Source organism: Aythya fuligula, chromosome 18 (assembly GCF_009819795.1).
Source record: "Aythya fuligula isolate bAytFul2 chromosome 18, bAytFul2.pri, whole genome shotgun sequence".
Taxonomy (NCBI): Eukaryota; Metazoa; Chordata; class Aves; order Anseriformes; family Anatidae; genus Aythya; species Aythya fuligula.
The window spans coordinates 11774099-11790565 of NC_045576.1; the positions used below are offsets into that span (position 1 = coordinate 11774099).

General features: G+C 58.2%; 1 protein-coding gene across 1 annotated transcript in view; it reads left to right on the forward strand.

The window, feature by feature from the left end:
• The first annotated feature begins 991 nt into the window (after positions 1-991).
• Positions 992-16467, forward strand: part of SLC38A10 (solute carrier family 38 member 10) — a 29175-nt gene continuing 13699 nt past the window's right edge. The window contains exons 1-10 of the mRNA XM_032199755.1: positions 992-1114; positions 1742-1859; positions 4832-4877; positions 6157-6250; positions 7299-7442; positions 9134-9258; positions 12177-12279; positions 12941-13123; positions 14947-15058; positions 15191-15297. Coding sequence (XP_032055646.1) covers positions 1007-1114; positions 1742-1859; positions 4832-4877; positions 6157-6250; positions 7299-7442; positions 9134-9258; positions 12177-12279; positions 12941-13123; positions 14947-15058; positions 15191-15297 — 1140 coding nt within the window. The 5' untranslated portion in view covers positions 992-1006. The remainder of the gene's footprint in view (positions 1115-1741; positions 1860-4831; positions 4878-6156; positions 6251-7298; positions 7443-9133; positions 9259-12176; positions 12280-12940; positions 13124-14946; positions 15059-15190; positions 15298-16467) is intronic.

Sequence of the window (16467 nt, forward strand, 5' to 3'; positions counted from 1 at the left end):
AGCGCCTGGGGTGATGCTGCAGGGGGTGGTGTGTGTGGGCAGGGGTGTGCATGGGTGTGCATTTGGGTGTGTGTGCATGTGTGTTTGGGTGTATTTGGGTGTGTGTTTGGGTGTGCATGGGTGTGTATTTGGGTGTCTGTAGGTGTGCATTTGGGTGCGTGCATCCATGTGCATGCATGTGCATGTGTGTGCACGTGTGTGCATGGCCGTGCGTGCACATACACGCGTGTACACTCGTGTGCATGCATTTAACCCCCTGTGTGAGCCCCTCGGGTGCCAGCCCTGGGTAGGGCCCCCCCATTTTGCCCCCTCCCATCCCCTTGGGGTGACGCTGGGGGGGCTTTGCCCCAGGATGAGGCCTTGTGGGGGGGTCCCAGCCCCCCTGCCCTGTGCCTGGGGCTGTGTAGGGGATGTGGGGGTCCCATTCCCACCCCCACCCCACTGCCCTGGGGGGTCCCACAGATGGGGAGGGGGGGGTCGTGCCCCCCCCCCCCCCAGGCCCTGCATTAACCTCTGCATTTGGGGTTGGGGGAAGCAGGGACAGCCCCACACAGCCCCACACAGCCCCACACAGCCAGGATCGGGCCCTTGGCCCGGGGGGGGGCTCAGGAGGGTCCCAGGGGGGGCTCAGAGGGGTCCCAGAGGGGTCTCGCCCCCGCCCCCCTTCAGCCCCAGTCCTCCCAGGAGCAGCGAGCTCGGTCCTCCGAGGCGGCTAGAGCGTCGCCGGAAGCGCCAGCGGAGCAGCGGAAGCCGGAAGTGCCGCTGTGGCCGGTGCCGGCGCGGGGCGGGGCGGGGGCGCTGCCGCCATGGCGGGCGGCTGAGGAGGAGGGCGGCGGGGCCGGGACGGGCCGGGACGGGCCCTGAGGGGCGGGGAGGGGCCCTGTGGGGTGTGGGGGGAGCGGGGGGGGCAGCTCCGGTACCGGGCCTTTACCGGAGGGACCGGGGGACACCGGGTGTGTGTGTGTGTGTGGGGGGAGGGGGGGTGGGGGGGGCACCGGTTTAGGCCATGGCGGCGGCGGCGGCGGCGCCGGGCTCCAACTGGGGCCTGATCATGAACGTGGTGAACAGCATCGTGGGGGTCAGCGTGCTCACCGTGCCCTTCTGCTTCCGGCAGGTCGGTGAACGGGCACCGGCACCGGCACCGGCACCAGGGGGGTGGGGGGGGTACCCGGTGGGGGAGGCCCCGGGCGGGGGCCTGCAGGGGGTGGGGGAGGCCCTGGGGGGGCTGCACCGGGGATGATGCGGTCGGTGGGGGGGGGGGGGCTGGCCCTGTATTGAGGCGTCCGGTAAAAAAAACGGAGGGTAATGGACCCCCCCTCGGTGCCCGCCCTCCCGGTGCCTCCGTAGCGAGCAGCCCGGTGCCGTGCCCGTGGTGTGAGGGGGGTGTGCGAAGGGCAGAGGCTGGGCCCTGGGGTCTGCAGCGGGTCCCGGTGCTTTGTAGGGCCCGGGGGGGCACCGGGAGCGCTCACGGCCCTGGGGGGGGGTCACCGGGAGGAGCTGCGGGGCCGTGTCCCGCCGAGCCCCCGGCCCCGTTCAGTGCTGGGAGCCCCGGGGGGAGGCGAAGAGGAGGCTGAGACCCACCCGGGCTGCGGGATCTGGGGCTGGGGTCCCCTCGGGGCCAGCAGGAGTGGGGCTGGGGGTGCCTGAGGGGGGTCCTGAGGGGTCCGGGGGGTGCTGAGGTCGCTGATTTTTTTCCATTTTCTCCTTATTTCCCCCCCTCTGCCCCATTTTTCCCTTGCAGTGCGGCATCGTGCTGGGCGCCCTGCTCTTGGTTTTCTGCTCGTGGATGACCCACCAGTCCTGCATGTTCCTGGTGAAGGCGGCCAACCTCAGCAAGCGCAGGACCTACCCCGGCCTGGGTGAGCGCCGCGGGCTCCGGGCCTTCCTCTCGGCTTTCTCGATTTATTTTTAGGCGGCGGTTTTACCCCAAACTCTTAATTTACAGCTTGCAGTTTTCTTGGCACGCCCCGCGGCTTCTGGGGGCAGCGCTCAACCCGCGCCCTGTTCCCCCCCGTCGCTCTCCCTCCCCTGGGAGGGGAATTGGAGGCTTTAATTCCGCTCCTGGGGTTAACGGGCACCGAATTATTTGGACCCTGCGGGGCAGGGGAGGGGATGCAGGCGCTGAGTGATGAAACCCAAACGTTTTTGGGAGCCGCCTGCTGCCAATTATTTGGCCTTAGCCCCCCCCCCCCCTCCTCCTCCTCCCCACCCAGCGCGCTGCCGAGGACATCGGGTCCTGGCACGGAGCTGCCGCCGCCCCGCTCTGCGCCGGGAGCGTTTGTGGCAGAGCTGGGGGGGAGCCGGGGAGGAAAACCCTGCCAGCTTCCAGGCGGCCGGGAAAACAGAAACATCTGCGGGGGCCGTGGGGGGGGGGGTTGGCAGCGCCCGCCAGCTCCCTGCCTCGGCTCCTCTGCGCTGGCGCCAGCGCCCGGGCTCTGGTTGTGACCTCTCTGCCTGCCGCGGGGGGCAGGAGGGGGTGGTTGGGTTCCAGCCCCTCTCAGGTGGCATGTGAAACCGCAGGGGAGGTGGTTTTTTCCATCGTTTTCTCTTGTTTTTGTGTTTGTTTTTTTTTTGGGGTGGAGTTTTTTGGGTGGCGCTGCCGCTGGGGAAGGAGTTGAGGAGCTGCGTGGCTCGGGGTGCTGACAGCTGGGTTTCCTCCACGCTGGCGGTGCCCAAAGTGCTTGGCTGCTGCCGGGCTTTATCTGCTGGAAACTAAACAGGGCAAAAACTGCTGCAGCCTCCAAGGCCGTGCCTCTGGTCCTGGAGGGAAAACTGAGCCAGCCAGGAGCCCTCAGGCAGCACCCGGCTGCGGTGAAGCCAGCCCTGGTGTGTCACCTCTCCTAGGGAAAAGGGATCCTCGGCGCTTTCAGAGCCAAGGGGCTCGGGTACACAGAGGCTGGCGACGCTTCCAAGCTTCCTGGCACCTCCTGGCACCTCCTGGCACGCCGAAAGAAGCCTCTCCTCCCTCCCCGGGCGCTGGGAGAGGTGCCACGGGGCGCGGGCAGGGGAGGGGAGGGCGCTGGGAGGAAAAGGCAGCGGCTCCCCGTGCCGCATCCTAATGCAGCGAGGCCGGGCAGCTCCACACAGGCAGCCTTTGTCAGCGCCCGCCTGCGCCCCGCTGCATCCGCAGCTGAGGCCGGGGGAGGCTTTGGCAGCGCCGAGGGACGGGGGGGGGAGGTTTTGCAAATGAATTTGAGGCACTCGAGGCCCTTCCGGAGGTGCTCTGAGAGCTGGGGGGGGGCACAAAAGAGCCGGGCTCGTACCGGGATGATGCTGGTCCCGTATGGCTGCGGGGCTGGGCTGCTTGGGGACAGGAGAAGCAGCTCGGGCAGCTCCCTGCAGCAAGCAGTGCCCAAAAGCAGGCTGCGCCGTGCAGTGACCACAATTAAAAAAGGGTTTCTCTAATTACCGAGCGGGTTGGGCTCTGCCCAGCTTGAGATCCCCTCCCGAAGGTGCCTGACCTTACGGGGTGCTGTGTGGCCGCCGTCTCCTTCCTCCCCGAGCAGATAACGGACCCAATTTTCCCACATCTGACCTAACTTCTGAAGGCTGCTCTCGGCAGAGCGCCGAGGGGGCAGGCTGCTTGTTGCCACCAACAGGAGGCACCGAGGCTGCGTGGTGTCAGAAAGGAGCCCCGGGGTCAGTACCACAGCACCAGGCCTCTGCAGCAGCCCCCGGGGAGGACGTTTTTACCCCCTGCGGGTTCCCCTCCCTCGTGCCAGCCCCGTGGAGCCGGGCGCTGTCTCTGCGAGCTGCCTGGGGCGATGAGAGCTGGAGGCTGCTCCTCACGCCGCCGGCTATTTTCGGTGCTGCCCGCTTTTGTTTTTCTGCTGCCACCCTCCCGCTGAGCCTTTTTTTTTTTTTTTTTTTAATTTTCGTTCCGCGGGAGAACACGCTGTCTCCTTAATTTTTAACTCGAGCCGAGTCCAAAGGAACCGTCGATTGTAAGTTAATATTTAAAATAACAGGGGGAGCTTCCAGGAGGGAATAAATTTGCTCTCTGGCGGGCGCTGGGGAGCCGCTCTGCACCTCGGGGGGGGGGCAAAGGGGAACCTTGGGGGGGTTTCGTGCTGGGTTTCTGCAGTGACACGGGCGGGCAGCACGGTCCCTGCTTGGAACTGGAGGCCTCAATTCCCACTCTGCCCAGCGAGATCTAAAAATACGTGCGGTGGTTTCTGGGCTTTTTCTTTTTGACGAAAAAAAACAATGGTTTGAAGAGTAGCGACCGTTCTCCGCTCCAGCCCCAGCGCGGGAGGGGGAGCCAAGCGTTGGCAGCAGCCCTTTGGTGTGGGCTGCGAGTGCCGGGGGTTCTGGGCGTGGGGTTGGACGTTCTGGGCAGCGGATCAGCTCTCCCATCCAGCAGCGTCAGGCGGCTCGCTTCGAGTGGGAAGATAAAAATAAAACGGGGGGAGCTTGGTTGCGATTCCGCACCGCGGTCGCTTCTCGCCACGCAGCATCTTCGACGTGCGCGTTCCCCCCGCCGCGCCGACTTGCCTTTAATGGTTGCCATGTGTGGCTGCTGCTTCGCGCTCCTTTTTTTTTAAAAATAGAATGGGGAAGAAGAAAAAAAAAAAAAAAAAAAAGGAAAAATAACCTGCTGTCTGTCTTCCCCTCGTCCCTATTACCCGTCTGATGTGGTTCTCAGTTTGCGGAGGGAGTGGCTGAAAAGGAAAATGGGAGGGTGGGCAAGGGAAACCGGCCCCAAAACCCAGCCCTGGCGGGTTGCTGCCCTCTGCCACTGTTATTACTGAATTTCTGACTGATGTGTGCCATGTTCTGGGCTTTCCCTGCATTAACTGCAACTTTTTTTTTTTTTTCCCTCTTACACCAGCATTTCACGCCTATGGAAAAGCAGGAAAAATGTTGGTGGAAACAAGGTAACCTGCCCTCAAAGCTCGAACAGCTCGGCTTTCATGAGGAACACTCCTGTGGCCTTGCTGTGCTCGTTTCCCGTGCTGCTGCCTCCCCTGCTCCCACCAGGCCTCCTTGGCAGCTAGAACTTGAACACGAAAGTGAGCGAGGTGCCCGAGCACAGCCGGTGTGCTTCATCCTCAGCGCTTTGTGCCTGCTTCTGAGCTCGTGAGCTCCTCCCCGGCTCTGCTGCGCGCTGGGAAACCGTGGGCAGGTCGCTCGTGGCTGTTTTCCAGGGGTGAGATCCCTGCCAAGGCTGCCGTGAGCTCGCAGGAGAGGTCAGGACCTCGGATCTGCCCTCTGGCTTCCCGGAGCTTCCCGCTCCTCCCCTCGGTGCTGCCTTGCCCCGCAGGGCCCCAGGCACTGGGAGGTGCCCTGCGGTGGAAGTCCTGTCCCCAGGGCTCGTGGTCCTGTTCCTCAGACGACCCTGACAAAAAATTGACCCCAGACAATCCCTTGCAGCAGAAAATCCCTCGCAGGTTGTTCAGCAGCCTCGGCAGGCGATGGGATGTTGTTACCACGCTGCCTTTTCCAGAAGAGATTCCCTGGTGGAGGCATCCTGCGCTCTGGCCAGGCTCTGGTGCCCTCTCTTTCTCTGATCCCTGCTGCAGAGCACCAAAAATACACAGAATCTTTCTCAAATGTTGCTGGTCCATGCAGGCAGCTGCTGTAATTTCCCCGGGGATGTTATCTGGTGGATGCAGTTGGGTTTATTTCGCTGGGGGTGGCCTCCCCCTCACAAACCCAAGGGTAAGGCGTGGTGCTGCCTCAGCTCCTCCAGCCGCAGGGCTCCCCCTGATGCACACATTGCTCATGTGGCTCTGAGAGTGAGCACAGAGCTCCCTGTGTCCCTGTGGATGGAGAACCTGCTTCGCTGCTGGTTGCCAAACATGTTTTTGGGGTGGGTTCTGCAAAATTTGGGGGTCATCTCCATCGTGACCTGCCAGAAAGTTGGGTTGAGTTGGGGCGTGGACGTGCTTCAGAGCAAGGCGCGCTGGGGCTGCTTCCCCACTGAAGACAAGCGAGCAGCTGGCTGCATGGATTTGAAGGCATTTTAAAGGTTCTCTGTTTGCTGTTTCCTTGTAAATCCCCTGGAAGCTTCCTGGGAGAGTGTGTGAGGATTTTGAGCCACCTGTGGCTGTCGTGGTTGGGCGCAGAGAGAGGCCCCTGAGACCTCCCCTGTGCCGCAGCTGCGCTCCAGGGCTCCTGCTTCAGCCTCCTAACCTCTGTCCTCTTGTTTTGCAGCATGATCGGGCTGATGTTGGGAACTTGCATTGCTTTCTATGTTGTCATTGGTGACTTGGGCTCCAACTTCTTTGCTCGGCTGCTCGGATTCCAGGTAAATCAATCCTCGCTGCGCTGCCTCTCCCGTGCAGGCGGCAGGCCATGGGCTGCTGTGGGGTCATCTCCTGGCAGGCTGTAACAGCAAACCTTGTGAGCAGAATTTCCTTAGAATCATATAGGTTGGAGAAACCCTCTTAAGATCATCAAGCCCGATTCTTTTGCTCTGTGAGGTCCTGGGAGCTCAGACGTATGCCGAACAGACAGATGTGCAGCACCTCCAGTGAGGCACGGCCGACAAAATGAATCCTTTTAATATTGCTCCCTATTAATTCTGAAGCAGATTCGTGAAGGAAATAACTCCTGCCCTAATTCTCGCCCCTCCCAGGCAGTGCCAGCCAGTTCTGAACTCACCCCTTTGCAGCCCCCTGGTTAAAGAGGAATTTTTGCCCTTTTCCCTCGGTGTTTTAGTGGCCAAAGCCACGGAGCACCTGCCTCCTCGGGGATGCAATCTGCCCCGTGGCAGCCCCGGTGTTGGTGCTGGAGGCTGCAGCAGCCCCCGGAGGCAGCGTCAGGCCGTGCTGGGGAGCAGAGAGGGGCTGTGGAGGGGGCTTTGGCGGGGCCGTTATCTGCTCCGCCTGCTGCTGCTAAGCTCTGATTAAGGGACTGCGAAGTTAAAAAGATGCATCGTGGCTGCAGCCAAATGAGGTATTAAATATTTCCGAGCGTTTCAGAGTGTTCTGCTATAATAAATACCAATGCGAGGTTTTGATTAATTTTCTGGATCAGAATTTTCAAGACTTCAATCTCCTGGTTCCCGAGTAAGTTCGGATTTGATTTAATTGCACGAAAATGCTCAGCTGGCTGGCGCTGGATTAGCATTTAAAGCTCCCCCCTCCCCACATTTCCACTTCGGGGTGGACCTGTCGCGCGCGGCGTAGAGCAACAGTGTCACCCAGTGACTGCGTGAGCTCCTCGCAGAGCTGGCTGTGGGAATGGCAGCAGCAGATCTTTAAATCCCTGCAGAATCACGGGCAGGAGTTGCTTTGCTGCTCCCCCGAGGTATTTCAAGCGTGCTTCAGTTCTCCCTGCTGGTCCCTTTCCAGGTGTCGGGCAGCTTCCGCATAGTCCTGCTCTTCGCCGTCTCCTTGTGCATCGTGCTTCCCCTGAGCCTGCAGAGGAACATGATGGCCTCCATCCAGTCCTTCAGCGCCATGGCGCTCATCTTCTACACCGTGTTCATGTTCGTGGTGGGTATCGGGGCTGGGAACGCCGTTTTCCCAGGGGGTTACTGCAGATGTTCCTGCTCGAGCCCTGCTGGGACAGCCTGCAGGTGCAGGGCTCAAGTTTAACGTGTCCTTCCTGATAAAGAGTGCTGAGAGTGCCTGGTGTAACGACCGGGCTGCATCACTCAGGCTCATGAGGGCAGGAGCACAGTGAGCAGGAGCTGGCCAGCAGGTCTGCGCGCTCACAAACACCGGATTACAGCGGCCGAGAGGATTTGTGGTTCATTCCCCTGTTGGTATCTCGTAATTTAGGGCTCCGAAGTTTAAATCGGAGGATGGGAGACGTGGGGGGAAAAGCGCCTGGAAGCAGGAGGGCTTTTATCAAATGTTAGTGCTTTGCCTTGAAACCTCAGCGCTTGCAGCGTGTCGTGGGAGGACGATTCCCGTTCACAACCGCGCGTCCTTCAGGCTTTTTGCAGCTGAGGGTTGAGACTTTGTTCGCCGCCACTTCTGTTTCTTGTGCAGGGAAAGCTGCAAAACTCTCAGCCCCGGTACAAGGGCGTTTATTTGTTCACGGATTTTTCTCGAAGCATTCTCCTTTACTGAGATAAATGGATTCTTGACCATTTAGATCAAGTAGAGTAAGTGGAGGGTGATCCAAAGCTCGCTGTGTTTGGCTTGGCCAAGCTTTGTTACACAGCACCATTCACTGAGAGGTGGGGACTTTATGTACCTTATAATGACTTCAGTTTGTGCTCCGTGGATGCTCGTGCAGCTTGATCTTGGAGCCCCAGCCTGATCTGCCCCAAATTTCAGTCCTGGAAGAGCTGAAACGAAAGAAATAGGAAGCAGTGCAGATTTCTTGTACTCAATGTTTTTTTTAGTAGGTCGGGCTGTGTCACACTTCTGAGTTTGCCTCTGTAACGAGCCTGGAAACTGTAAATGAGTGTTTTACAAAACTACTGTGTTCCAGAAGCTGTGCCTTTAAGAAAACCACAACATTTCATGAGACTTGGCTGCCCTAAAACGTAATCTCTGGGGATTAGAAAACCCCCATTCAGGCGATATTATAAACAGGCATTCAGACATATTTACCTTCTGTTTCCTGTGCAACCCAATGCCTGCCAGCTTCCCTGTCAATGGCCAAAGAGCTCCCCTGGCCTCAACCGGGTGCCTCACTCCCCTTTTTTTCTTGAAATTTATCCTTGTCTTCAGTAAACCGGTGGTGTTAAGTGGTGCTGGAGTAGCAGTGGGCAGGTGGGGTCCTTTTCAAGGAACTTTTGTCGTTCTCTGTTGAACAGGATCTCCGAGGCAAATGCTGCTTCTCGTTTGGACGTAAAAAACTGTTTTAAAAAAAGCGCAAAAGACATTCTGGGAACAATAACTCTCACAGTTAGATGTGTCAGTGGAAATTGTTCCACCCTGGTGCGTGCTGTGATGTCTGATGGCATCGAACAGGGGGGAATGCCATACATCTTGTAAAATACACCCAGGATCCGTGGTGGCAAGGGGCCAGTGAGGCTGTCGTGAGTGTTATTAAAGTGGGTGGGAGGGGTGGGGGGGGCTGGGGAATTTGTCTCTCAGAGCTCAGGCTGTGGTCGGCAGCGCGAGCTGTTCTCCGTGAGCTGCCACGTGCTGCCTTTTACCCCAGCACTGGCGTTTTCTGTCAGTCTGGGGCTGGATCTTAACCCCTTTTTTCCTTCTCTCGGCTGCAGATCGTGCTGTCGTCCTTCAAGCACGGCCTCTTCAGCGGGCAGTGGCTGCAGCGAGTCAGCTACACTCGCTGGGAGGGCATCTTCCGCTGCATCCCCATCTTCGGCATGTCGTTTGCCTGCCAGTCGTAAGTACCTGCCCTTCCCTTCTGGCAGCTGGGGCGTGCGAGACGTCTTTGTGAGGGCAGGGGGGGTTGTGAGGGATAGATGCCATCTGGTTTCCTTTTTTCTTCGAATCAAAAATATTTTCCAGCCCGCTGAAGTACGGCGCCTCGTTCAGACGTGCCCCTTTTGTTCCCTAGGTGGGGGAGGGAGTTGGATTTCACGGGGGAGTTACTGTGCGTGGGCAACGTGAAATCATTTGGGCCAAACAGACCCGCGGTGCAATGCACGTTGCTTCTGGTGCAGCCCCATAAGTGGGGAATTTCCCCCGTTTCTTGGAGGGAATGGCTTAGTACCAGGGAAGGCAGCAGGGCTGCGTGGCTCCTGATGGCTGCAGGGCCCCGTGCGGGGCAGCGTGTGCTTGTGGCTGCTCCCTGCTCCCCCGAACCTTTGAGAACACCCAGCAGATCGCAGTCCCTGACTCGGGATGGCTGTCTGCATGTTTCCAGCTACCTGCTTGCAGCGAGGGTTTCCTCTGGCTCACGGGAGGCCCTGATGGCAGAGCAGGCTATTTCCGTGCTTCTAACAGCATTACCTTCGGCACCAGAATGGCAAGTGAGCAGTACGTGCTTGGCCAGAATAGAAACAGACTTTAAATAGAGGTGTAAATCCAAATGTGGACACGGAAAAGACCATCCTCATTTGGAAGGCTGGCAGAGTTGGGCTTTCCCCCCTGTAGCTCTAGCAAATGGGTAGCATGCCAGCAGTAAATGAATGTGACAGATAAAATTTGTTCAGACTGCTGTGTTTACACCCACACGCAAGATCCAAATCATCATTTTCCATTTATCGGCTCTCTTGGCAGCTTGGTTCCTACCCGAGCACGCTCCAGTCTTGCTGTTTAATGTCTCCATTACAACTGGCGAAGGGAGCTGTATTCTTCTACAGCTTTACCTTGTTAACATCTTAGAAATTTTCAATTCCCTTTTTTTTTTCTCGTGGTAGCCACACGGTACCCAGCACGGTTTTGCTGGGAGCTGGGAACAGGGAAATCCTCTGCTCTGGGCCAGCGTGCACGTACCTCAATACAGAGTCCATCACAGCTCTGGCGTGGCAAGCCAAACCTAAAGCTGTGTGTTTTTTCCAAGCATCAGGGCAATACCCTGCCCCCAGGCCAGGCACTCTTTATAAGCATGTTATTCTCAGCTAGGTAGGCTTAATTTTGGTAACTTCTGAATCACCTTTTAAAAAAAAAAAAATTCTAACATAAAACAGAAATCCCTTTCCTCTAGCACGTAAAGGCAGCATCCAGTAAGGAAAAATAAACCTTGAGAAACTGGTGGTTTACTTGGGAGTTTGATGCCTTTTGCTCTTTAAAAGCGATCCTGTTGGGGCTGAATTTGCAAAGTAGGTCGCTCCTCTCCTGTTGTGCAGCACGGAAATGTGCTGTGGGGCTGAGAACAGCGAGGACTCGGGGCTCCACTCTGCTCCCCTCAGCCTCCCTGCCTCACCTTGGTCGAGTCGCTGAACCCATCGAGTGCCAAATTCACAGGAGTACCACAGGTCAGGGGGGTTCGCTGCCTCTGAGCACCAGCTCCCTGCAGGCAGAGCTGTTGCTGTGTTTGGGGGGGCCACGACCCTGGGGTAAGGACAGCACGGTGGCTCCGACCCCTCCAAGGCAACGCCATCGTCTCCGAGTCAGGTCTTGGTGCTTCTGCTGGCTTGTGCCTGCGCTCAGGAGGAGAGGATACCTGCTCGCACCCTCTTTGAGGTGCTGCTGCTAGAACAGACAACGTGTGATGTGTTCATCAGGCCAGACCCCGATGCTTCGCTGCCTCCAGCGCTCTCCTGCTTAAAAGCAAACCCTGGGCGCACCAGCACGCGCTGCCTGCTCCGTGCTCCCTCTCTTGCTTTGGCGGTCAGGAGGGCCCCACAGCACGCTTTCAGACCCCGAGCAGTTTCTCCAAGCCCAAGAAAACCAAACGTCTGCAGGCAGCTGACCCAGCTGAGGTCGCTGCACACCAGGAGGGGAAGGAGCCGAAGCCACGCGGCTCCCCGGGAAGCTTCGGTCCCTGCCGGTGGCTGCATCTCATCGCTTCCTCAAGCTGCTGCTCAGCTCCCTTTGTGCAGAGCCCTTTGAAGTTAGGGGATTAAGGGTTAAGGATTTTTTCTGTTTGGCCTCGGCCCCGCACGCTCTGGGTTAATGGCTTTTTGCCCACTGGAGCTGGGGATGCCCCTTCCCCTCTGGCTGGATGCGCCCCCCTCCTCCTGAGAGCGACTTGGGTAACGCGAAGCCAGGATGGAGCCACTTGAATTCGAGTAGCAAGAGGTTAATGAGTTGCTAAAATATGCACCTGATGTCACAAAGTGCATTCCACATGCTTTCCAAGCCTGTAAATACCCCAAATCCGTGTAATTGGCGCTCCCAGCTTTCTATGAACCGAGCCCCAGCAGCAGCGCTGAAACACGCCGGGCGCTGCATTCAGCTTTGTTTGTTTAACTTTTCTTTTAGACAGTGCGATGCTCTAACCTTCTTCCTGCTTTTACTCTGTAAACACGGCGTTGCTTTAATTATCAGCACAGCCAGCTCCAAGAACAATAATCGCAGTGCGCTGCCTGGCCTGGTGCCACTGGTGTTTCAGTGGAACAAATGGTCATTCATTTTGCAACACTTCTGAACCAAAATGTTTACATCACACGTTTAGCTCCACGTGGTGGGGTGGGGAGAGCAGGAATATTTTTGCAACACTTAAAGTTATGAGTGTTCTGAAATCTCTTGGCATTGGCAGTATAAATTGTGGAATAGCAGCGAGTGTTTGTGCTCCATGGGGGGAAGGTGTCAGGGAGTCTTTGCTGCTGGGCTGAGGCAGGGAACGTGCTCGAGTTCGTTTTTTTTTCTCTCTCTGTAGAAAGTTTCCTCAAATAACTTGCCCCTTTTCCACAGTCAGGTCTTGCCTACCTATGATAGCTTGGATGAGCCGTCTGTTAAAATCATGAGCTCCATATTTGCTTCTTCCCTAAACGTGGTCACCACCTTTTACATTACGGTAAGAAACTTCCCCTTCTCTTCCCTTGCCAGAAGCCGTGCTGCGGAGGGGCAGCAGGGCCGATGGTTTATCTGCAGCTGGGGCTGGTTCCTGCGTAGCTGTATCGATTCTGAAAGAATTTCATGATTGCTGAAAGCAAAGTGAGCTGGGAGATGGTGCAGGGAAGGGTGCAGGAGGCGTTTGGAGAGCCCCAGTTCTCAGCCCAGCACGCTTCCTTGGGTGGAGGCAGTGGGGACGCAGCTCCTCTGTGTGCATCAGCCTGCTGCCTGCCTGCCAGGGCACAGCCTGAAGGCAGCCCTGAGTTTAGGAGAGCTTCTTTCAGCCCGTTGCAGCAGGAAAAAATGTGGAGGGAGCAGTTAATAATTCCTGAGAGCAGCCTCCCCCGTGAGGCAGCCTGCTGCAGGAAATCCTCACGGCCCGTCCTTTGTGGGACAGGGGCTGGCAGCAGGCACTGCGTTGCTGCCTGGTGTCGGAGGCCACGGCAGCTCTCCCTCACTGCAGTGCTCTCCACAAAAGCCCCCTGTGCTTGGGGAGAAACTCGCCTCTGCTTTTTAGGGAGGGCACGCTCCCGGGAGGTCGCCGACTCCCCCTTTGTAGCGAGCGGGTGTGAATGTGCTTTGGAGTCAAACCCCCTCTGCTCACCTCCCCTCCTGCCGGACAGGTGGGGTTCTTTGGCTACGTGAGTTACACTGAAGCCATTGCTGGGAACGTCCTAATGAACTTCCCTTCCAACCTCGTGACGGAGATGATTCGCGTGGGATTCATGATGTCGGTAGCCGTGGGGTTTCCCATGATGATTCTCCCGTGCAGACAGGCGCTGAACACCCTTCTCTTTGAGCAGCAGGTAAGAGCCTCTTGCGCGGCCAGGAGCAGCTCCCTGCCTTGGCCTGCACCTTTGACACTTGCTTTTTGGAGGGCTGCTGTGGCTGTCTGCCTTCTGCTGCTGGCTCCTGCCTTGGATCTGCGAGGCTCCGCTGCCAGCCACGAATTTCTGAGTCGTGAGGGGCGCTCGCTACCCCGGGGGACAAACCCTCCATCACGGCGAAATCCCGAGTGGCAGCGGTGTGGCAGGAGCCCCGTGGCGGTCTCTAAATCCCGCTCTACAGAACGGTTCATCCGTGGCACTCCGAGGATCCTTCCCTCCCTGCAGGGGAATTTCGTGGGCTGGGGGTGTGAGTCCGGATCCTGCCACGGCTCCGCTGCGCCCCAGCTCAGCTCTCCCGTCGGAGTGTCGCACGGTTCAGAGCTGAGCGGTTCTCCCCCTCACAAAGAGGGAGTAATGTGCTTTTGGAAACAGAGGAGCCTCCTTATTTCCTGCTGCTCCAGCTGGCACCCTTTTGCTGGCCAACTCGATCTTGCTTTGCATTTAGCTCCGGCTTCTGTTCCTGGCCTCAGAGCCCGGCCTCATTTCTTCTCTGCGTGCCTGCTCGTTTCTGCTCTTTTATTATTATTATTCTCATCTTTCCACCTCTGTCAATAGCTCCCTGAGCAGCCTTCTCCTCTGCGGGTTCAGATGTCCCCTTCTGCCGGTGCCTCGCGGGCTGTTTGGTGCCGATGTGGTGCAGAACCGTGCGGCGGAGCGCGCCCCTCTCCCACACGTTCACCTTTCCCAGGGTCAGATCTTCAGACAGCCTTTGTGGCTATAGCTGGGCTGTCTGATTTAGACTGTAAGTCCCTTGTGGCAGTAGCGTGTTCTCCTCTGTGTATTGTACAGCACTAAGCATGCCGATGGTATTCAGTAAATAACAGTAAGAGATTGTGGGAATGTTCTGAGGCCTTTGTGTATCTGCATAAATAGAAACCTCTTAGGGCAGGAAATAAAACTCGAGCAATTTATAGCTCTAAATCCTGCCACTTCTGCCTGTGAGAAGCCCCCGGCTCTTTTCTCACGTCGGGAGGGTCTGAGGATGAGGGAAGAGTGCTGGCGAAAGCCAGCAGGCGTGGAGGAGAGCAGCTCTGGGGACGCTCCGGGTTCTCCCCCGGGTCCCCGATGTGTCACTTCGCTTTTCTCTCCCAACCCCTGCGGCCGGGAGCGCGGGGACCTGCCGGGTCCCTAGGGCCCGTGGCATCCTGTGCTTTCCTTCCACACCTCCTGCTCGGGGAGTGTGGGACGGGACGGGAAACGGGGGGGGTGCCTGGAAGCCCTCCAGCACCAGCAGCTCCCCCGCAGCTCCGTCACGTCGAGGAGCCGACCCACGCGCCGCACCGTGCTGGGATTTAGCCCCGCTCCCGGAGGCGTTGGGGATGCCGTGGGGTGGCTGTGCCGGAGCTCTTCCCCCGTGCCCGTCCCCCCCCTCCCCTCCTGCCTTCCCAGCTGCGCCTCTTTCTCATGCCCTTGGCCTTGGGGCCGCTCGCAGAGGCCGAGCAGCAGCAGCACTGGCAGAGGGATTCGGATACAGCTGTACGGTTCACGTTTGGGGCAGGATGGAAACTGCAGATTTGGCTCCTTGCCTCCCATCAGTCTTGTTCTGAAGGTTCCAGCGCAGTTGCATATTTAAAAGTGCTCAGCCACGTCTAGCTGCCCCCCACCCCACAGAAAGCACAGCTCTCAGCTCGTGAAACTGCCCCTGTCCTGTCCCCTGTGCCCCCCTTGTCCCCCCTGGAGCCATTTGGGTGTGCACTGGGGGCTCGCTTCATCCTCTCCCCCTCCTGATGTTTCTCTTCCAGCAGAAGGATGGCACCTTCGCCGCGGGGGGCTACATGCCCCCGCTCCGCTTCAAAGCCCTGACGCTGGCCGTGGTGTTTGGAACCATGATCGGAGGCATCATGATCCCCAACGGTGAGCGGGGAGCTGGGGCAGGGGCTGCCTCTTGGTGGGATTGTCGGGCTTGGCCGCAGCCTGGGGGGGCTCAGGGAGCCGTGCTGCTGGAGGGCAAGGGCTCTGCTGACTTCTCTCCTTCTTCTTTACCAGTGGAAACAGTCCTGGGCCTGACGGGTGCCACGATGGGAAGCCTCATTTGCTTCATCTGCCCGGCTCTGATTTACAAGAAGATCCACAAGAACGCGCTCTGCTCACAGGTCAGTGGCGACGCTGCTCCACATCCCCCTGAGCCCTCTGCGGAGCCCGGGAACGTAGGTCCTGGGGCTGCAGGAGGGAAACTGCTCAGCACCTCCTCCAGCACCCCCCCTGCTGCCTCCCCCTGCTGCAGGTGGGAGCTGTCGTGGTCGCTGCCCTGCACGGCACCGCTCGCGGGCACGCCGACAGCAGCAGAGGGGCTGGCTCCGTGCTTGCCCTGCCCCGAGCTGGAACACGGGCTCTTTTTGTCCCTCCGTGCTTAAAATGCTGCTTCCAGCCCGCCTTCTGGTGGGCTTTCAGGGTCTGTAGCCACAGAGGGGGGAAATCCAGGCAGCCTATAAAACCTGCCCGGGCCTTACAGCTCAACCTGCCCGGGCCGGGTAAAACAAACAAAACTTCCCAGCCATGCGGTTCTTGCTGCTGACCCTCAGCTTTCTGGTTTCAACCAAAATAATAATAAAAAGGAACACACACGTAGAGGTGTTGCTCCAGGAATTGATTTTGAAGCGATCGGGGTCGCTCAGAGGCTGGTAGGAGTTCAGCTTTTCCTCCTGCTCCGGGTTGAATTGGCCTCCTCGGGGACTGGAACAAAGTGGCTCTTTGCTGGGCTTGATCCTTCTGCTTCTGCAAATAGCCTGTTTTTATGGGGCTGAAATTCGCATGTTTTGTTTCTTTCTAACAATAACTTAATCCGCTGCCTTTTAGCAGGCCTCTGCTCCAGCGTTACCCCTCACGACAGCGCTGGGCTGGGAGTAAGGCTTTCAGCAAACTGTGGAGTCAGCAGGGGGAGAGCAGGACATTTTTGTGGGTCCTACAGAGCTAATGGCTTTCTCTGCCTTTAATGACTTGTGGCTTTGCAAACGTCCACGAAGTTTTTAAGCAGGGCGTGTTTTTTTTTTTCTTTCTTTCTTTCTTTCTTTCCCCTTTCCCCACGCTTTCTCTGACACGAGGAAGTAGTCCAACTTTCCAGCTTTCACTCGGGATTCTGACACTCCGCTCCTAACTCCTTTGACTGAAACCCCGAGCAGGAGCCCGACTGCCAGCCGGGGTTTTTCAGGGGAACAAAGAGCACTTTCAGGAATCGCTTTCTGTTCCGGCCGAGCCTCAGCGTTTCTCTGCAGTGCCTGGAAGCTGCACTCAGGGCGTGCTGAGCTCTGCGACCGGCTGCCCAG